Source organism: Branchiostoma lanceolatum, chromosome 7 (assembly GCF_035083965.1).
Source record: "Branchiostoma lanceolatum isolate klBraLanc5 chromosome 7, klBraLanc5.hap2, whole genome shotgun sequence".
NCBI lineage: Eukaryota > Metazoa > Chordata > Leptocardii > Amphioxiformes > Branchiostomatidae > Branchiostoma > Branchiostoma lanceolatum.
This window is the reverse complement of record NC_089728.1, coordinates 11,930,526-11,951,265: the sequence shown is the minus strand read 5'-3', so window position 1 is coordinate 11,951,265 and position 20,740 is coordinate 11,930,526. Positions and strand designations below refer to the sequence as shown.

The following is a 20,740-nucleotide window of genomic DNA, read 5'->3' as shown; positions in this document are numbered from 1 at the left end:
TCTAATCCCCTTTGACCCTTTGCATGCGCATCTTCGATTGTTCAAGAGTCATAAATCCGCGATATATTTTTGAGTGCTGTCCTTGGTGATCTGGAGTTGGATCACGGAGGTTGTACAGTTTAAAATCAAGGTATTTCCGTGGAAAAGGAAGAGAAAAACTGGTGGTCCAGCATTTAGTCCAAGTTGTGCAAGACTGTTACGAAACGCAAGGGTCAGGCGGCCATTTTTGTGACCCGACCCGACGTGACTCACTGACTTTAGTTACCTATTCGTGACTTTGCGTAACGTGAAATTCGGATTATAATGCTAGCATAAGGCAGAGGAAGATGGCACATAGGTACCTCTCCGCCGCTAGGTCGTGTGAAAGGGCTTTCAGAGGGCTTGTTCATCTCCAAAATCCATGTAGAACGCAGGTAAGATGCTGCTGATTTTTCATAACTGATGGGGAGGGGGGCACTTGTTACATATACTAGCTGATTTCGAACGATACACCACATACATGTAACGGCATACGGAAATCTTGTGCCTTTTGCCCATACAGTTAAGTTACGTTGTCGAAGAAGATTTCAAAATGAAAATGCTTTTTTTGTGTGTTTATTTTTCTGGTCCTGCTATATGTCGTTGATTTGTGGGACATTTTAACGTAAAGAAATTGATAGCTTATGCAACATTTGTAACTAAGGTTGTTATTGTCGGTCTTACTATTGTGGTGGCGTTTATATAAGTTAATTAACGTTACAAGCTGAGTTCGCTCCACATTGTCCTTGTTGTATTTTGATATTCTATGGAACTCTATAAAAACATAAACAATACTCAGATATGACTCAATATTTTAAAATACTATTTGATCTCCTTAAAGTTGTATACAGTACTAGTAACTAGATAGCAATTGCCCTTAGAAGCACATACATGCACATTGTATAATTCCAATTGTGTATATTTGCAGATCCCAGTCCATGCCCATAGTACTCTCAGCACATCAGCTGAACAGACCCAACATATAAACAGACTTCTTCAGAAATGGAGCAGATTATTATGTCAACCACCAAAAGGTATGTGTTTTTCCATGTTAAAACTACTTTGTGGCTGGAAGATCCCACCGAAAAGCTTAAGCCATGCGGTCCCTCTATCCTTCGAAAACATACAACGTTTAATATACGTCTATTTTTTAAATTTGATAATGAATTTTTTCAAGAATTCCACAAATAGCAGAATAGACATAATTTTCTGTCGCTTACAGTAAGAAATAAAAACTCCTAACGGAAATTTTGTCTTGTAGGATTTGAGAAGTTCTTCCCAGGTGGAAAGAAGAAGGAAACCCCAGAGACCAAGAACAGCACCCCACCCCCACCCCCCAGCCGTAACACAGGCGGACCACAGAAGCAGGGCGAAGGCCAGGATGACTGGTTCTCACAGTTCTCCAAGGCTACAGGGGGCGGGGGAGGGGGGAAAGGGTCAGGAGGAAAGGTATGTTGTTCTGAGATTCTCTGATATTGTGGAAATGATAATCATCAGTTTAAATAGTCAGGGAGATTCTCAATATACAAGACCTTATATCTGCACAAAATGGACTAATCACTTGTAATGTGTTAATATGGAACTTTTTCAATTTTAAAACTTTCTTGACTTGAAGTTGAATGTTTTCTCCTATGTGTTCTCCAGCAACAGGGAAAGTGGCCGTTGGATGAGCAGCAGACCTTACTGTTGTTGGGAGCCTTCGGTGGGGCAGCTGGCTTGTACTATATGGTATACGGGGCTGCTGGCCCAGAGATCAACTGGAAAGACTTTGTCAACAACTACCTGGCACCAGGGATTGTGAGTCTTTTATGATACTTAGTGATATATTTCAATCATAAATGAGATCATAAATGTTTTTATTGCTATTCATACTTTTTATGGTTCTTCCTATAACAGATACATAATCTGCAACAGAACTGATGATAAACTCACTTCTTTGCTTGACTACTTTTTCTTCAGGTTGACAGAGTGGAGGTAGTTAACAAAAGATGGGTGAGGGTGAGGCTAAAGCCAGGACACCAGACACAAGGGGTAAGTCCATTGTCTGTTGTTCCACATCAGGTTGCTATGTAACTTCTGTAGCCTCTGCCCCCCCCCCCCCATTGTCTAGTCTTACACCCTAAAAGCAAGGAGGTTGTTTAAGCCTCCTTTCTGAGAGCTAGACAGATTTTCTACATGTTGAGAAGCTAAAGTCTTTGTTATTGTAAAGACAGTCTTACTCTAACATTAGTTACACCAAGGAGGTTTTCTATGTAAAACCTCCTTGGTTACCCCAGCACTAGTTGAGCTTTTTATCCTCCACTTATTCATCATCTATTTTCCTTCAACATCCACAGAAATATGTGTGGTTCAACATTGGGTCTGTGGACACATTTGAGAGGAACCTGGAGAATGCCCAGTTGGAGATGGGCATTGAACCGTCCAATCACCTGTCTGTTGTCTACACATCAGAGAGTGATGGGTAAGGTCATACGTAGGACTCACTCAGAAAGTTATGAATGTGTCTTTTTCTGTGTGTTTGTATACCTTGAGCTAAGGGACATGCATTTGAACTGAAAAAAATTGAAGTGTAAGGTAGATTCAACTTTAGTTCCTGAAATTGTCTTGGACACTTCTTTGCTATTACATGTGCTTGATGGAGCTGTGTTGATAAAGGTTTATACTTCTTGTGTACTGTTTAGTTCATGTAACATTTTCTTCAATGTTCCCATTTCAGGTCCTTCATCCTGGGCATGATCCCCACCCTGCTGATCATTGGGTTCCTGCTGTACATGTTGAGACGAGGACCAATGGGAGCGGGCGGGGGAGGAGTGAGCAGGGGAGGACGGGGAGGGGGCATCTTCGGCTTCGGGGAGAGCACAGCCAAGCTTGTTGCACAGCAAGACATCAACGTCAACTTTGCGTAAGTTATCAATAGCCTCTTTTGTAAAATGTTATGCAGACTTCTATTGGTAAAGCAGCCGCTTAATGTTTTCAGTGAAGGCTCTGGTAATTCACTGGGAATCCTCTGTTGGTTGTTTTTATCGGGTTGCTCCTCAGAGTTTGCAGAAAAATAGTGTTCTTATACTCACGAATGATTTTAAATTGCTCTATCTACATGTTTGATTTGTGCAGTATTTTTTTGAATCTGTATCTAACTGGAACACTTTCGTGAACAGTGATGTTGCAGGCTGTGAGGAAGCCAAGCTGGAAATCATGGAGTTTGTCAATTTCCTGAAGAATCCTCAGCAGTACATTGACCTGGGTGCAAAGATTCCAAAGGTATTTGGCATTTTCATCCAAGTTTACTCACCTAATAGTAGTGACAGCAGCATTTTTATTGAATTGATTTTGAAGATTTTAAAGGTTGAGATTTAGCCATGAGCAGATACTGGCCGTCAGCATAAGCAACACTTAGTCACACATTTCTGATATTGTGCATGTATGTTTTTTCCCCACAATTTCAGTGAAAGTGTATTGCAGCCTTTACTAGCTTCTTGTCAATACGTTTTGTAACATATTGTATATTTCCAGGGAGCTATTCTCTCAGGGCCTCCTGGGACAGGCAAGACCCTACTAGCCAAGGCCACGGCAGGAGAGGCAAATGTTCCCTTCATCACTGTCAACGGTTCAGAGTTCCTGGAAATGTTTGTTGGAGTAGGGCCTGCCAGGGTGAGCAAAACTGCAAAAGCTCAGGCTCAAGATCTAGATTATACATTTAGGAAGGGAGTGATAAGATCTGACTAGAAATGCATTCTTACATCTATTTGTTTCCAATGATAGAAAATCTCAAAATGTTTATAATAAGGTTTATGCAGTTGTTATAAACCTTCAGCACACTGAAGTAGTTGTTTGGCACCCAATTCTTTATTGGTTACAGAGTTAGGCAGCAGGGAGAAGGTTAGGCAAGTTCTGTATCAATGGCAATAGATTTTATATGGTACTCTCAAATGGTAGCAGTACATGTAAAGTAAATGTTATTAATTCATAAAAGTTTTAACATTAGGTCTTGTCTTTTGGATTTAAGGTGCGAGACATGTTCTCCATGGCCAGGAAGCACGCCCCCTGTATCCTGTTCATTGATGAGATAGATGCTGTGGGTAGGAAGAGAGGCAGGAGTAACTTTGGTGGACAGAGTGAGCAGGAGAACACGCTCAACCAGCTGCTGGTGGAAATGGATGGTGAGTACTGGGTATAGAATTTGTAAAACACCAGTAGGGACAGACTGTTATAAGTTGCTGCCTTGTGCTCTTGAGTAACTTGTTATTCAGGAGACTATTAGTGATACGTATTTTGATAACATCTATTACTGTGAACCGAATGATAACTGTAGATGTAGGGTTAGTTTGGGGAGACCAAGGAAGAAAGATTTCTCCCTCTCTCTCTCTTGCACTTTTAGGAATAATTATCATTAAGCATCCCGTTACATTCTTTTGACCCAAAGTTCTCTTGTTTTCCTCAGGTTTTACGACCCAGATGAACGTAGTGGTCCTGGCTGGTACAAACAGACAAGATGTGCTGGACCCCGCCCTCATGAGACCTGGGCGCTTTGACAGACAGATCTACATCGGACCTCCAGACATCAAGGGAAGGTGAGAAAACAATGTATAGCTTGGCCTTTGCATTAAAGAATGAAACCTGTGTTAATTGGTAACTCAGTTCTATTCCAATTCTCTTGTTACAACACTGTAATACATGATGAATTTGCATGAAGTACTATTATGGATTTGACAGCTTGCAAATGTGGGAATGTCAGTACATGTATTCTGTCCTGTTATGTATATATAATTTCGTATTGAACACATTTTCTTTAATGTCCTTTTGCAGAGCTTCCATCTTTAAAGTCCACCTGAAGCCCCTGAAGACAGATGTAGACAAAAATGCAATGTCCAGGAAATTATCAGCCCTCACTCCTGGTTTCACAGGTACATGATTGTTTTGTTGTTACCGCTTGAATTTATTTGGCTCTAAATACCAAAGTTTTTAAAGTTGAACTACACTAGGCATAGTTTCTTAGAACATCTTGTATTGCAGTAATACATGTATGGGAAGAATTGACGGTCTATCAGTTTATGATGAGAATTGCATAAAGTGTTGTTATATATTTGTATTACTGTACCTCCTTGCAGGTGCTGATGTGGCCAATGTGTGTAATGAGGCAGCCCTTATTGCAGCCCGGTATGGCAAACCGTCCATTGAGTTGACACATTTTGAACAGGCAATAGAGAGAGTAGTTGCAGGTAAGTCACAATGTTACCCGTTATCTTTACTTTGTATTATGAAATACCAAGTCTATACTGACTTTCTTTTGCAATGAAGTACATGTATTACTACAGATAATGTACTGCAAATACATGTGTATTCTGCTGAAGTTAAAAAAACTTAGTCTTACATTCCACTTAACACTATCCAGAATACATCCTCAGGGCTCGATCTTAACTATGTCCCGATGTCCCGGGGCCACTAAAATTTAGGCCGGGACAACTGAAAAATCTATTTGGGACACTTTTGGGACAATAGGAAAATAATCAACTAATCAACATCAGAATGTCCGATCTCCCCGCGGTAGACCGGATCCGGGCCGCAAGCGACCAAAACGTAATCTAAGACGACCACGTCATTTTCAAATGTGTGGCGACGTCAGTTTTTAATGGTAAGTTGCGGGAAATCACGGTAAATCGGCCTGTTTTGCAGCGATGAAATCCAAGATGGCGCCAGTGGTCATAGGTCATTGGGATAGTCTACTGCAATGTGGGTGGAACTATTGCGTGTGGTGTGATTTTACTCTACATTCAATAGTACAAAATTTAAACTTATTTCGTCAAAAACATTCTTTACATAAAGAAAATATATACATAAAGAAAGCTTGACTTGATAACATTTTGTTTTGAAGATAATACGTGGATATTTTTTTTTTCAACTGCTCACCCATGCCTCTACTCTAGTGAAGTATCCTAACTAAATAAACAATGCGTTTCTACATGTACAGGCACGCTAGAGGCTATATTTCTGTATTTCTCTGCAAATTTCTGGCGTTTGGGCGGGTTTGGGAGTTAAAAACTCACACCAGGAGAGAAACTTAACCATACACGATCTTTTCATGGGTAACAATGCCATAATGATCCGGTAATTTTTCTGCGGCGTCGCCGATTTTGTGAAAGAAGGTTCCCGCTTGTGGCGACCATGTGCCCGGTAAGAATTTTCGCCAACACTCGCCAGTAAACTTATTTTCTGACCTACTCACAGTGTAAACAGATGCAGTTGGTGTTGTTTACATGAAAATTGTATTTTAAAACGTCAGTAGGGTGTCGGATACTCAACCCAAAACATCGATCCTTTGTTTTTAACGTTAGCGTTGTAGCGAAATGACCCATTGTTATGCGGTATCGACTCCATTCACAAGTTTTTACAGACAATGCCGATGGTAAAAGTGACGCCGCTCGCCACAAAAATAAGCGAATTTTCATGAATTTTTGCAAAATAATCCAGGAAAATAGGGAAGAAATATCGTAAATGTGGAATCCAAAAGCGGTATAATGGAGACGAGCTTTGCTGTTGAACGATTAAGTGCATCTTGTTTAGCATTTTTGTTAATAAATTATGACGTTGAAATCGGTGCCTCTGTCTTGACTAATGTCAATCTCTATTTGTAAGAAGACCACGTGTCCAAGACGCCCGAATTCTACCGGTCCCCTGGGTGGTCTTCTTAGACACGTTTGACTGTACTAGACTAGTGTACTATCTATTGTTGTTACACTGTGTACCAAAGACAGAGACAATCTGAAGAATATTTCATTCTTTTCTTCCCACCTGCCACTGATTAAGTACAAGTGGTCCCTGTAAATGTACTAGACTAGTGTCACTCAGTGACTCACTATGTACTGTTTATTTTCAGAAAAAGATTATGTTCTTAAAATGACTTTTTGAAGTTCCCAGTTCCCACTTGCCACTTGTTACATGATAAGGCACTGCAGCAAGTGGTCTACCTGTAAATGTGCAGTGGACGTTGCACTACCATCCATAAGATATAATGTAATAAATCTGCTGTTGTCTAATAAAAAAAAACAAGATAAGTTTGAATCTGAGTTGATTATTTCAATGGACAATAAGCTTACACAGCAATACTGTACTCTTACTGAGCTTTACAGTTGTTGTAATACATAATTTCTGAAAATAGGGTTGGGACAGTCCATCCTCACTTCGGGACAGTTGAAATTTATTTTTGGGACAATGCTGGGACAGTAGGGAAAAAAGTTAATTTTGAGGCCTGCATCCTTATCAAATGGATTAATCTGTAGCTAGACCAGTATTGAATTTAGGGACATTGGGTTGATTGAAGCATGCAAATGGTAATAACATTCTCTTTGTCAAAAACATTTTAGTTGGTACTCACAATGGTACAACGGTCAACATTATAATAACATCCTCATTGTGCGGTTGTAGGTTTGGAGAAGAAAACTCAAGTGTTGGCTCCTGAGGAGAAGAAGACTGTGGCATACCATGAGGCCGGCCACGCTGTAGCTGGCTGGTACCTGGAACATGCCGACCCACTGCTCAAGGTCCATGTCTCTTACTTGCCAGTTGAAATTCAATATGATTTTAAGTCATTATCTCCATGAAAAATGGAGATATTGTTTTTTTATGCTTTCAAAAGACTGACAAATTTTAAGATTCAATGGGCTTGTGTTAGTCAAATTAAACTGTAAAACTTATAGAATTGTTTGTCATGTCTTTTAAGGTGTCCATCATCCCCAGAGGGAAAGGCCTCGGCTATGCACAGTATCTCCCCAAGGAACAGTACCTCTACACCAAGGAGCAGGTAGGGTACATTCTGTCTTTTTCCAGTATGGCTGTCATGTCGGGTTGATATTTATCAAGCACTGTCAACAATGATGAAGCCTTGTACCACCTGGGATGATGTTCCTGTACTTACACTGGTCTCCTGTTTACTCCAGCTGCTGGACAGGATGTGTATGGCGCTGGGTGGGCGAGTGTCTGAGCAGATCTTCTTCAACAGGATCACTACAGGAGCTCAGGACGACCTCAAGAAAGTCACACAGAGTGCCTATGCACAGGTACGTCCATCATTTCATACTGATCATTCTCATGAATGTTGTGCCTAAGTATTGTATTTAATCTACCTAACAATTACTGACTCTACAGCTTTTTAATTATGTTATTATAGATATGTTTACATGGATATGCAATAAAGGAAGACTTTCAATGATTTTGAACTAGGACTCTCTGTGTCATCACTTGCAGATTTTGTCAGAAATTTTGTCTTTGTAATTCAAAAATCAAATTGAATGTTTCCCACTCCAAACAGATTGTACAGTTTGGCATGAATGAGAAAGTGGGGAACCTGTCGTTCGACTTGCCCCGACAAGGAGAGATGGTGATGGACAAGCCGTACAGCGAGGAGACGGCCCGCCTGATCGACCAGGAGGTGCGCGGGCTGGTGGACATGGCCTACAAGAGAACCGTCAACCTTCTGGTGGAGAAGAAGCCAGATGTGGACAAGGTTGGGCCAGGATTTGGATATCTGTAAATACTGTATACAGTAATGGTATTTCTAAACACTGTAATCACATTGAATACCCGCCTATAACTGGACACAGGATCCCAGAAAGTAAAATAAGTTTTTTGTTATGCCAATGATTTTAGCCTGATGATGGTACATGACATTGTGTATTATCAAAATGTCTGGGCTTTATTGGAGAAGTGAAAGTCTGCTGTTCAAGTGATACTATCTGTATCTATAGCTAATAATAAAACTAGCCACTGAAAAGACTTATCACTCATCTATGATCTTGCTATTTCCAGGTTGCCCTGAGGCTGCTGGAAAAGGAGGTGTTAAACAAAGCAGACATGGTGGAACTTCTGGGTAAACGGCCGTATGCAGAGAAGTCAACATATGAAGAGTTTGTGGAAGGAACAGGAAGCATGGAGGAGGATACTTCTCTTCCCGAGGGCCTGAAGGACTGGAACAAGGAGAAAGAGGGAGGGAAAGAGAAGGAGAGAGAGCCTGCTGTAGCAACATTTAAGGAAGGGGGGTTATGATTAGTGGGGTCCGATTGTCCTATAAGGTGTGAAAACTGTAAACACTGTACACACTAAACACTGATAGCTGCTGTGCCCTTTTGTTTGTCAAGTTGTTTTACATCATCACTGATTCCTTGTCAAGCCTACAGGCTTGCAGGGACAGGATAGGTCAAAATGATTTTCTTGTCAGGAGCCTGGTAATTGTTGAAGCAAAAGTGTGCAAAAAATGAGGCACTTGATGACTTCATCTTGTGAGCAGGAAATAGGATGTACCTGTTGTACAAAGTATTATGCCACATAATGTAGAAAGTCAATGGCTGTTCCTTATAAAACAACTAAACCCTCAAATGGAATTCCTTAATGTCTTTCCTATTTTGATGACCATTATTGTGTGTGTATTGAAAGTGTGACTGTTAAAGATTTCAAAAGGAACAGTATTTCAAATCTAGCCTAAAATGTGTACATAAGTTGTAAGACTACAATGTGCTTTTCTTTGCTACATCCTAATGAAGACATTGTGAAGATGACTACATTCATGTCTTGTACTACTGAAATCCCATTTGATTAAAATGAATAAAAAATGCAAAGAGTATGCCATATTTCTTTATTCAATCTACATACACTGTAGGCTAAGGAGGTAAGCTCCCTCTATCTCAAAAATGAAAATGTAAGACAAAACAATATACTCAGTAGTTTCTGGCATGCCATATTGCTTCATGGTCTCTTGTAAGTATGCAATAATTTACATGTAATTTCTTTACCATATCACATGTCATTCATTCTTATTCGTCTATACCAAAGCACACAGGAAAAAAATATTTATGAGACTAATTTGCTAGCCTGGAGTCCAGCCTTATTAGCTTTCCGTTCGCTACCCAAGCTCCGCTCCAAGCTAATAAGGCTGGACTCCAGGCTACTAATTTGGAAGTTTAAAGATGTAAAATAAACTATATCTATCAAGAAAGATAAATGACACAACAAGGACTATTGCGAACATTTTAAGTATTCAATGACCTTTATGTTGATAAAAAATAGCTGAATTTGTCATCTACATAAATCTAGTCAAATTCATCGTCCCATTCCTGCTCGTCGCTGTCCCTCCCGTCCTCCCGCGGGACGTTGGCAGGCTGGATGTTGGTCAGAAGGTCCCGCATGGCGTCCATTAAGGCATGTATCCCACGATGCAAGTCTGTATCCTGTCCACCAACAGCTCCCTCTGCCTCGTCAGCCTGGCCTTGAACAACGTTCCTCACATTCTGGTCCTGCAGAACATATTCAGTATGTTATGTAAGGTTTCAGATCATCAATGTAGTAAAAGTAAGGAGGTTTTATCTAGCTGGAACCTCCTTGGTAAAAGCAATGCAACCAGTGTGTAAGATATGTCACATTAGAGCAATCATTTCTACAGGTACAATGTCTAATACTATCTTTGCTTTGATGGGGGAATGTTTTGAAAAGAATCTAAGCCATTTTATGCTAAAATATGAGCTTTAAAGTTAAGATTACATATTTGTCTGACCTGCTGATTGCTGTAGTTGGGCATCATGGACCTGAGGAACAGGGACAAGGTGCTGTGTTCACCCTCTGCACCTGCTGGCACTCGTCTTCTGCAAAGGTAAAAGATGAAGGTAAAATTAGGACAACAAGCAGTGTGGCTCATCTGTTCAGAGGCAAAAATACTTGAGGCCTGCACAGTTTTAATTGAAGTTGAATTTACTGCAGTATCTTATACCTAGTAGGACTGTTTTGCCACAGCTGTTGCTGTAGAGCTGATGTGAATTAGCCATATTGACCAATATATCTTACCTCTGTGGTCTAGTGTAGCTGATGATGGCATTGGTGGGAGGAAGGGGATCATAGGACAGCACCGGGGCATTGGCCATGTCCTGTGGGGAACCAAAGATAAAACTCTTTTGAACTCTTCATGAACTCTTTTGTACATCATGTATGTGTCCAAACATTTTTTGATAAGAATTTATGGACACTGAATAATATGTGTAGCTAGCTATCTGGCCTGAGCCAAATGAAGAAGCTAGCAAAACATCACATAAAATTTAAATCTGAAGTACTTCTACATGTATAATCAATAGTAACATAATCAGCTGCCGCCGTGTGCTTGAAAGGTTGGTGTGTTATGCCAAAGGGTGGTTATACCGCTATACAATACAGGTACTTCCACCATGTCAACAACTAAACAATGCCTAACCCTTGGCAGTGCAGCTGTGGCATCCTTGATCTCGGACACGATGATGTGTCTGTAGATGTTCCGTGGGGTGCCTTGGTACCTCAACTGTCTCCTGTCAAAGTAGCACATAAATGAAAGATTGTTAGCAAACATTATGATAAATCCTTAATGTGCCTCTTGGAAGGGATGGAAAGTTCACAACATCACCGACACTTTCAAATATAGACAGCCAGTCCCTTCTGTTCATGTTTTTTCAGACCCATGTACTGCCATAGGGCAGCAAGTTTCTTTGCTTTTTCAGTAGCAGGTATATCTTTACAGGGAGCCCTTTCCCTTAAACTTGCTTGAGGCAGCTCTGCCAACACCCATTTTACATCTCTTCCGAAAGACGATGTACCTTTAACCAAAATGTACATGTCCTGACCCCGGGACTTGAACCATGGTTTCCAAGGCACCAACTACATGTAATTGGGAACAGAAGCTCAACTGTGAGGCTGCTATCAGTTGAGCCAAAGGGACATGCCCTGCTGTTCATGTACAAAATGTATGCCCTACTTTTTCCTGCACTCCTCCACCAGTGGGTCTGCCTGGTCCACTCTCTCCAGTACAACCTTCACGTTCCTCTCCAGCCACTGCATCACCTCAGGCTCCTTCCACAGGGGGCTGGTCCTCCCCACAAACAGGGCCACCAGCTGTCCTAGGGCTTCAGGTTGGCTGAAAAATTAGACATATAGGATGATAGAACATGCATACAAGCTTTCGGAGATAATAAAGATCCCATAACTTTACGTCATGAAGTCTTGTCACCATGAAGGAAAAGTTTCCAAACAATTGGATATGTTGGGCGGATCACTGAGGAAAATATTCACACAGAAATACCTGACTTGTGCCTGTGGGCCAAAGAACTGATGGTTTTCTACTTCCTTGTCTGGATGGATGGAACACTTGTCCAACAGGGGAGACAATACCTGGAAAGAAAACACACTTCTGATGTTTCTGTTTTTTTTGCAATCAAGAACAGAAAAAAAAGTGAAATGGCTTGTGCACTCAATAGTGTCCCATTGGTAGCTGCCAAAACAATATTATTGTTAAAGATGATTACTCATGAAAATACATGTCAGTCCCAAGCAGATATTCTATGCTGCATAACTGACATAAATGCTTTTTCCATGTTGTGATGAGGTAAATATTCTACATTGCAAAACTACACTTGAAACATTAAGGGCACAGTACTTACAGATGGGAACATGATGAGAGCCTTTTGTAACTGAAACATGGAGAGCATGAAAGTTAGGATTATCTACACCTAAAACGTAGCTCATTTCTGGTGGCATAGGATTAAGACATACATGTACAACCAGTACCTCATAAGAATTACCAACCAACCAACAAACCAAATAATTTATCAGTGGTATGCAAGGTGACAGATACATAAGAAACTGGATAGATTTTGGAATCAGAGGTAATTTTTGGAACCTCAACCACTGTTTGGCTTCATATGATTCAAATATCACAAAAACTTCAGTTAATTTCCTTTAGGTTTGAAAAAGATGAAGAAAGGGTTTCCTGTACCAGATCATCTGCCTCCTCTTCATCTGCCTCTTCCTCACGGCTCAGCTGGAATGTTGCCATGGCAACAGACAACGCCCAGTTTGGAAGCTGTGAGAGGTTCCTATGGATCTGTAGAAACATCAAAGTGAAGGCAGTTGTGATATTATGGCTGCTTGATTTGAGTATCACTGTTATATTCATCCAGATACATGGAAACAATTGTAGGGTAGGAGAGGTCAGCTCTGACAGAAGCATTTGCTAACAGAATAGGACTTTTCTAGTGAAGTTCTACACTATTCCATGGGAATGTAACTCTCATGTTGTTTGGAGACCTAAACAGTAAGTTATCCTTGTGAACCTATTAGAACTCTGTGTGCATAATACAAATGCAACTTTGTACTATAAAGTTGTCATGAAAGTGTATCTGGAAAGGAAAATAATTGTATAAAAAATGACACCTGTTAACTGCATTCTCCATTAAGTCTTCATAACTTTAAGACCCATGGAATGAAGTAATAATTCACAATTGTATGACAAAATTGATTAACACTTTGTACCAATGTAACTATTTTCAACCTTTTACCACTTACAAAGAGCAAATGTTGCCTATTATTCTTGAAAAAAAAACCCATCATGCTTAATATGTTTCTCAGCACACCAGATGGGTGGCTGATAACAACACCAGGGACAAATGCCTGAGGCATTTCCACGCTACTTAACACAATTAAGGACAAAGTTAAGGGATCACAACCCTGGGCTCAGGTATTCAACGTGAGTATGGGGCCCTGTATGGGGGTATGGCCACATACGAGAGTCGGTGGTGTGCTACTTCCTTTTGAGTTAAGTCTTGAAAAGCATGACAACGTATGAAAACATTGTAGGCATTATCTGAGTACTGGGCAGTAGTTACATGTATGTAATTTGTTTCCAAGAATAAAATCACCATCGCATCATAAAGCACCATCGCATCATAAAGGAATAGGGGACCTGCTAAAACCACAATGCTGGTCATCCATGCGTAAAACCATGAACACACCCTGCCCTACTACTGCGACACACGGCACATGATACAACTCTTTAATTTGCGCAATGGGTGACCTGGGTGAGTACAAATTCTGCAACACTATCACTGTATACGAAGCACCTAGTAGCTGTTACTGGTACAAAACATGTAATCTGCCTAATGACTGAAGATAGGAGGTATTTCTTGGAAAATTGAAGCAGATTGATGGTTGTTGTAGCCTTGAGCATTGTCATATTACTAAGTGAAGGACAAAGCCCAAGCGTGTTTCACTGTGAAAATGTCTCTCCAAAATCTACAGTGAAACCTTTCTCAGTTTTGGGGTTAGTTTTGAAAGAACAAATTAAATTCATTACCTCCCCATAAAGTGTCAGATCTTCAAGCTTTGTGCAGTACATGTATTTGCCTTCTAATCAAAGCAGCAATTTGCATAGCAATTTGCATAGCATTGTTGACCTGGCAAACCTGAACTAACGTCACATATCAGTTTCAGCTGAGTAATTTTACTGGCAAACACATGGTCGGTTCATTTGAGGATCTTTTAACCATAGATATTTCCTTTTAACACCATTTTGACAAGTGTACATGTGGTCTCTTACATGTAGTCTTACAAAACATGTACATGTACGTCATTAAGCTGCATATCAGGCATCTGCTAACTAACATAAAAAGACTAAAAAAAATTGTAACAGCTAATTCAATTAAAGACCAAAATTGTGTTGGTGTTCGGTAATCCAGGTGTTTAGTAATGGCTGAGAAAATGAAAAATATGTCTGCTTTTGCCCTCCAGCATATGACACCGTCCCATCCATCATTCTGTGCAAACAATGCATATCCAGTTCAAGGGCTGTCCTGCACTGAGTGACAATCAGAACCTTCTTCTTTCAGTCAAGGACATTCTATTCAACATAATGTCCTCGCTAAAGCCTAACTCCTAAACAAAAACAAGATGCCAACAACAACCTCAGTAGGGAAAACTTTGAATAACACTTGGAAAGTTTAAAATGAAGTATTCTTGTCTCATAGAGAGAATACTGATTAGAGTATTGTTCCCAACACTGATGAACCCTGCTTTAAACTGTAAGGTGTAGTTAGCCAGAAAAACACACACACACACCATATATTGTACTGCCCTCCAGTTTTCTGTCACAAAAATAAGGTCAAGGCTCTTTACATTTTAACGTCATCATAACAGCCTTCTCATAACCTTGATGAAACAATTGTAGTTGATCCAGGTTAAGACTGACCAACTGACAAGATCTGCACAAGAGTGAGAAGCATAAACTGCCAGTGCAGACAACACACTCCATAATGGCCCTGAGGTCAGCGCTTGGGAAAGTTTGCTGTTGTCTGAAGGAGAATAAACTGGAGGAAGATGTCCAGATTGGTTCTTTGGAAGACATCAGAGATGAAGATGAAGCCCAGCCACTCATAGCGGACCTTTTTAATGATGAAGAGTTTTTGCAGCAAGATGAGGAAAAGGTACCAACATTTCTATTTCCGACATTTACATTTATGTCAACAGCAACGGTCTAAAGTTCAGCCATTTAAATACTATATTATTAATAATGTGAAAATGATATATCTTTGATTGCTTTCATGATATAAGTGGGTACATTTTTAAGTAAAGATGAACCAAAAAGGAACACAGGGACAAGAATTTTGTCTAGGTAAAAGTGAGTTAACTTAAGGGTTATGGTAATGCTTCTTAAAAGTTTAACTTAATGAAGCAAATGAATGATGACTTTCTCTTCACACTATACAACAGGTCATAGATTTCCTTGCCAGTGATGAGCTGATGACAGACAAGATAGACTGTCAGCATGTGAGTGAAGACCAGTATGATGAGTATTTTGAAACAGAAGTCTACAGCGAGGAAGCAGTCTTTGAGGCCGCCATGACCTGGCTGGAAAAGTCTAAACAGGATGAAGACGACAAAAATGCAGCCAACGTTCTCCAGGCAGTGCGACTGACGCTGCTGAAGCCGAGTCAGCTGGAGAAGTTGGAGCAGCACCCCCTCGTCATGGCCTCCACTGAGGCACAGGAAATGATTCAACACGTCAAGCAAAAGAACCAAGAAGTAAGTCTTATTTTCCTGTATGAAACCAATAATCATGATAATCTCGACAAGTTTCCCTTTCATTACTGTTGATTCTGAACTGCAGATGAAAGTCAGGTAATTCTACTGAGAAAAAAAGCTGGCTTGGTGGCTTTCTTTCAGTTCTCCCTTTTACAGCTAGCATATCAGAGACTAACGAACTTTTGGTGTCTCCTGATGTACTGTAGGTGCCTGTCGAGTCAAGTGATGATGATGACTTTCAGTCTACTTCCTCTGAAGAAGAAGAGGAGGAAGAGGAGGAGGATGTTGAGGAGGAGGTTCCAGAAGGTCAGATATCTGGACCAGAGGGGGAGGATGACAATGTTGAAGACTTCAGCAATGGCACCAGAAGGACCATAATCATAGACATATGGCAGAAACTTCTACAGAATTTGAGGGAAGGAGGTAAACAGCCACAAGAGGACGCAGCTGAGGCAGACTCTCCAGAGGCAAACATGTCTGGGGACAACGAAAAAACTCAGGGTTCAAACTGGAACATCTTCAAAACCATTGCCAGGCTCTTTTCAAGATCTGAGGACGACGAAGCAAAAAGTGCCCCAGAAGACACACAAGCTTTGATAAACCCAATGGTAGAGGACAAAACAGAGGAGCAGGAGTCACATACACGTGCTAAAAGAAGGTGGATACAGGGTGTAGGAAAAATTGAACTGCAGAGAGCTTTAAAGAACCTAGATATGAATCCAAAGGTGAGAAGAGAGAGGCTTGTCAAGTCCCTTTACATTGATGAAGACAACTCAGATATCTTACCAATACCTGACATCGATACACTTCGAAGACCGCTGACATTAAAGGAGGAATTTGAAAATACCAAGCCTTGGGAAATTGTCACCAGAATGAGGGAATACGAGGATGCCATTGGAGGGATGGTCAAGCCACGAAAGTTTTCCGCGAGCATTGCTGACTTGGCAGATATGGAGACATGCTACATGTACAAACCAAGGAAAAACACTCTGAAGGGAAGGAGCAACATTGGGAAGTCTGAGATGTGCCTTGAGATCATTGAGCGAAATAAAGTCAAGACAAACAGACCAGAACACACAACTAAGGAGCCTGCACTGCAAACAGCCAAGCCAAAAAGGAAGAGATCTAGAAGAGATTCAAGAAGAGTGAAGTCAGTGGCATTACTAGACTTTACAGAAATTGATCTGATTGCACAGGCAAAAGAAGAAAAACAAGAAGCTTATATGGTTAAACGAATCAGCAATGTTCAAGACCAACAGATAAATGGGTCCCAGCGAGAGAAGATTGAAAATAGTTTAAATCAAGAAAAGGATGAGATTGGTTCAAAGCTAGAAGAGAACGACAGTGAGTTACACCAGGAGGAAAATGAGAACAGGTCAACTCAACCATGTGAGGAAGAAGATGAGCCAGAATCAAAATGGAGTGAGTTGATAGACAAGATTGAGGACGGTGCAGAGGAGGTAGTGGAGACGATGATGGAGGCAGTAACCGATGCGGGCGCGGCTGTCGTAGATGTGAGCAAACTAGCTGGAACAGCACTAGCAGGCATGTTACATGCAGTGGGGGACTTGGTGGCTGATTCCTCTTCTGAAACCTCCACGAAGAAGAAGAAAGAACCCTTGGATGTCAGCAAGATCTTACCTACCTTACTTGTGTACAAGCCAAGGAAGGGGATGGCAGAACATGTCTTTTTCATCTTTGGGAAGCCGGGCATTCTGTGCTGTGATGCAGACACTAAGTCCTGGTACAAAGTCAGCAGCCTCCCAGAGGACTATGTGGAGTCTCCCAGCATTGCTGCAAACACTTGCATGTTTTACCTCACAGGTGGGGCTCTGATGGTGACCAGTAAAAACGGAAATGAATACAAGAAGACTGTACGGAGGGGGTATGTCTACAACTTCATGAAGGACAAGTGGACCAAGCTGCCCCGCATGAACACCCCGAGGTACGGTCACACATCGGTGGTAATTGAAGGAACACTGTACGTAATAGGCGGACAGGACGGCGACAAACCACTGGTCCACCTGGAGAAGTATAATCAAGCTGCCAAGGTGTGGGAGGTCTGCGACTCTGCAGACATTGTGTCCTGCAAGCCGATCCTGGCAGCCTGTCATCGCCACAAGCTCTACATCATCTACCAGCCAAACTCCCACCAGGCGATCCTGCGGGCGTACCACACCGAGAAAGATGAGTGGTACAAGAGGAAGTTGGAGCTTCCCTTTGAGGCAAGTATTTTCATGGCAAACGAAGGTAAACTGTTCATTGTAAACATGAACATGAAGAAGAATTTCCCAGCGAGGGCCAAAGTCTTACAAGTCTGCTTTAAAGGTAAGATCAGGGACGGTCCCACCACCATACACTTATCTCAGTACATCGAGCCCATCTACCGCCGTCTGCCCAACCCGCAGGAATCTCCCCACATCATCTACCTCCTGGCAAATGAATATGTGAAGCCGATGATGGTGGACCTGCATATGGAAGAGAACCTGACGGCAGAGCCGATCCCGGACACATACCGTGTCATCAAGTACGACCTTGGAAACCGAACGATACGTGACCTTGATAAGATCAGGGTGGAGAATGTTCATGGCTGCCTCACGAGGGAGAAAAGTCAGGTAGGCTGGTATGCGAGGGACCTGACACCCTGTGACAACTTTAGAATGAGGTCGTGGAAGACACTTGAAGATGACACCTGGGAAGTGGTGGTTAAGAAGGTAAGGAAGTCGGAGTTAGAGGAATCAGAGAGTGATGACGCTGATGACATCGTCCAAAAGACAGAGGGAGGCGAGGAGCAAAAGACAGAGGAAGAACAGGTCAAAGCAACACAAGAAGAGCAAGAAGGTCTTCTATCTCAAGAAAAGGAGGACCCAGATGTGACAGGTGAACAGGATCACTCTCAGACAACTGAGGCTTTGGCACAAGAACCGGAACCTGGTCCAGAGCTGATAGATGTCGAGGCACAAGTCACGCAGCAGTATGAACAAGCTCCTGAACAAATAAAAGAAGACCGTGACTTAGACACTGAACAAGACCAACCAGATGGATACCAAGAAGGATATGATGAAGTTTTTGAAGAACAAGAGCTACATTCTACACCAGAAGATGGACATGTTTTAGGATCAGAACAGGAGCAAGGTCATGTTGGGTTGGAAGATGGTCCAGAATCAAAAGAGGAGCAAGATCTAGAATCTGAGGAGGACCAAGAAAGTACTACATCAGAAGACGATCTGGAGTCTGAAGAGGAGCAGGATCTAGAATCTGAGGAGGACCAAGAAAGTACTACATCAGAAGACGATCTGGAGTCTGAAGAGGAGCAAAGTGATGATGAATCAGAAAGTGATGAAGAGGAGGACTCTGAGGAAGAGACTGATGATTCAGGATCAGAAGAGACTGAAGAGTCAGGATCAGAAGAGGACAAAGAGTCTGGATCAGAAGAGGATGAAGATACAGGATCAGAAGAGACTAAAGAGACAGGATCAGAGGAGACTGAAGATACAGGATCAGAAGAGACTAAAGAGACAGGATCAGAGGAGACTGAAGAGTCAGAAGAGGAGCAAAGTGATGTTGGGTCAGAAGATGATGAGTCTGAGGAAGAGACTGATAATGTTGGAACAGGAGATCTTGAGTCTGAAGAGGAAGAAGATCATGCTGATTCAGAGGATCGTGAGTCTGAAGAGGCACAAAATCATGTTGGATCAGAAGGTGAATCTGATCAAGAGTCTGTGAAAGAGCTGGACAGCAGTCGGCAAGGACAGGACAAAAATTCAGAAGAGGAAGGTGCCCATCTTGGATATTACAAGAAGGACATCACTGACACCGAGAGTGAGATAGAGGAAGAACAAGGTCCTTTCAGCAAATTAATGGGGAATGCTCAGGAGCCAGAAAAGAACCAGTATAAGAATGGGGAAGGTGGTGTTGAAACAGAGAAATACAGCGCGCAAGGAAATGGGCCTAACAGGTTAAATGATAAGAGGACACCAGGACAGATTCTCTTCTACGGAAGTGATGACTCTGAAGTAGAAGAACTTTTCTCAAAAGGACAGCAAGATACAACAGTCAATAAAGATGAGCCTCCACTAAACATCAAGTACACAGGACAACATGACAACGCTTCAAAAGAACATCCAATTGAACAGCTAACTGGAGAACAGGAGAAAAAAGAGTCAAAACTTGAACAACTTAAAGAACTGCTGGGGCAAGACCAAGACAAGGACTCAAACAGGGGCATTCCAAGTGAAGCACAGGACCAGGAACAAGAAAAAGAAAAGAAGAATCTAGGCAGTCTTGCTAAGGAACAAGATGAAGACTCTGATGAAATTGAGGCTATGTGAACAGAATACAGGAGGCGCCATGAAAATGGAAATATAATCATGTCTTGACAACATAGGATTACTTGTTTTGAGGAATACAATTAGAAGGACACTGATATAGACTTAATGACAAAATCCAATAAAAACATATCAGGCAGGTAGCTGTCGGACTGAGAGTCTTACAAACACAATGTTTACAAGTTATACTGTGGTGTGTGGGTATCTTTCAAGCTATAGTAGTATCTAAGAAGTAATGTAAATTAAGTCACAGCACCATATAGACAATCCTGTATATTATTGTGGAGACTTATATGTGCATGAATATTTTTACAGGAATTGGATTCATATTTATCAAAATTTTCTATACAGGTATTGGTCATTTATACAGAATACTGTTTGAAAGAAGGATGACAAATACATTCTAGATGAACAGAGACAACTTAAGTAATACTACACATATGGTAATCTCTCTTCCATTGAATATGTAACTAAATGTTAGCTAAAGTATTATTGAAATAAATGAAACAGCCATGGTGATTAAGAGGGTGGTCTCA

At 41.3% G+C, this 20,740-nt stretch overlaps 3 protein-coding genes across 4 annotated transcripts in view; 2 read left to right on the top strand and 1 right to left on the bottom strand.

Moving 5' to 3' along the window:
• Positions 1–9: 9 nt before the first annotated feature.
• LOC136439328 (mitochondrial inner membrane m-AAA protease component AFG3L2-like) lies at positions 10–9,631 on the top strand. Its single transcript, XM_066434695.1, has 18 exons — positions 10–413; positions 947–1,052; positions 1,280–1,467; positions 1,663–1,815; positions 1,978–2,049; positions 2,355–2,479; positions 2,735–2,920; positions 3,177–3,279; positions 3,532–3,669; positions 4,025–4,178; positions 4,460–4,589; positions 4,825–4,922; positions 5,127–5,237; positions 7,441–7,556; positions 7,736–7,816; positions 7,953–8,072; positions 8,324–8,518; positions 8,821–9,631. Exons 1-18 carry the CDS (start codon positions 327–329, stop codon positions 9,055–9,057), a joined length of 2,400 nt encoding a protein of 799 aa, XP_066290792.1. The 5' UTR covers positions 10–326; the 3' UTR covers positions 9,058–9,631.
• LOC136439330 (ribosome quality control complex subunit TCF25-like) overlaps positions 9,630–20,740 on the bottom strand; it is a 17,982-nt gene continuing 6,871 nt past the window's right edge. For both annotated transcript variants that reach the window (XM_066434698.1, XM_066434697.1), the window contains exons 12-19: positions 12,797–12,904; positions 12,462–12,491; positions 12,104–12,192; positions 11,780–11,938; positions 11,246–11,336; positions 10,846–10,925; positions 10,559–10,646; positions 9,630–10,301 (exon numbers count right to left, since the gene is read on the bottom strand). In XM_066434698.1, coding sequence (XP_066290795.1) covers positions 10,098–10,301; positions 10,559–10,646; positions 10,846–10,925; positions 11,246–11,336; positions 11,780–11,938; positions 12,104–12,192; positions 12,462–12,491; positions 12,797–12,904 — 849 coding nt within the window. In that variant the 3' untranslated portion in view covers positions 9,630–10,097. The remainder of the gene's footprint in view (positions 10,302–10,558; positions 10,647–10,845; positions 10,926–11,245; positions 11,337–11,779; positions 11,939–12,103; positions 12,193–12,461; positions 12,492–12,796; positions 12,905–20,740) is intronic.
• On the top strand, positions 13,804–20,723 carry LOC136439327 (uncharacterized). The gene is made up of 4 exons (XM_066434693.1): positions 13,804–13,877; positions 15,023–15,278; positions 15,565–15,876; positions 16,083–20,723. The coding sequence occupies exons 2-4, from the start codon at positions 15,108–15,110 to the stop codon at positions 20,205–20,207; spliced, it is 4,608 nt and encodes a 1,535-aa protein (XP_066290790.1). The 5' UTR covers positions 13,804–13,877; positions 15,023–15,107; the 3' UTR covers positions 20,208–20,723.

Excerpts from the sequence above, each read along its gene's own strand:
- LOC136439328 (XM_066434695.1), top strand. The coding sequence starts at position 327 with ATGGCACATAGGTACCTCTCCGCCGCTAGGTCGTGTGAAAGGGCTTTC. Across the intron at positions 5,238-7,440 it reads AATAGAGAGAGTAGTTGCAG|GTTTGGAGAAGAAAACTCAA; the intron begins GTAAGTCACAAT and ends GTGCGGTTGTAG. Across the intron at positions 8,073-8,323 it reads CACAGAGTGCCTATGCACAG|ATTGTACAGTTTGGCATGAA; the intron begins GTACGTCCATCA and ends CACTCCAAACAG.
- LOC136439327 (XM_066434693.1), top strand. The coding sequence starts at position 15,108 with ATGGCCCTGAGGTCAGCGCTTGGGAAAGTTTGCTGTTGTCTGAAGGAG. Across the intron at positions 15,279-15,564 it reads TGCAGCAAGATGAGGAAAAG|GTCATAGATTTCCTTGCCAG; the intron begins GTACCAACATTT and ends ACTATACAACAG. Across the intron at positions 15,877-16,082 it reads TCAAGCAAAAGAACCAAGAA|GTGCCTGTCGAGTCAAGTGA; the intron begins GTAAGTCTTATT and ends GATGTACTGTAG.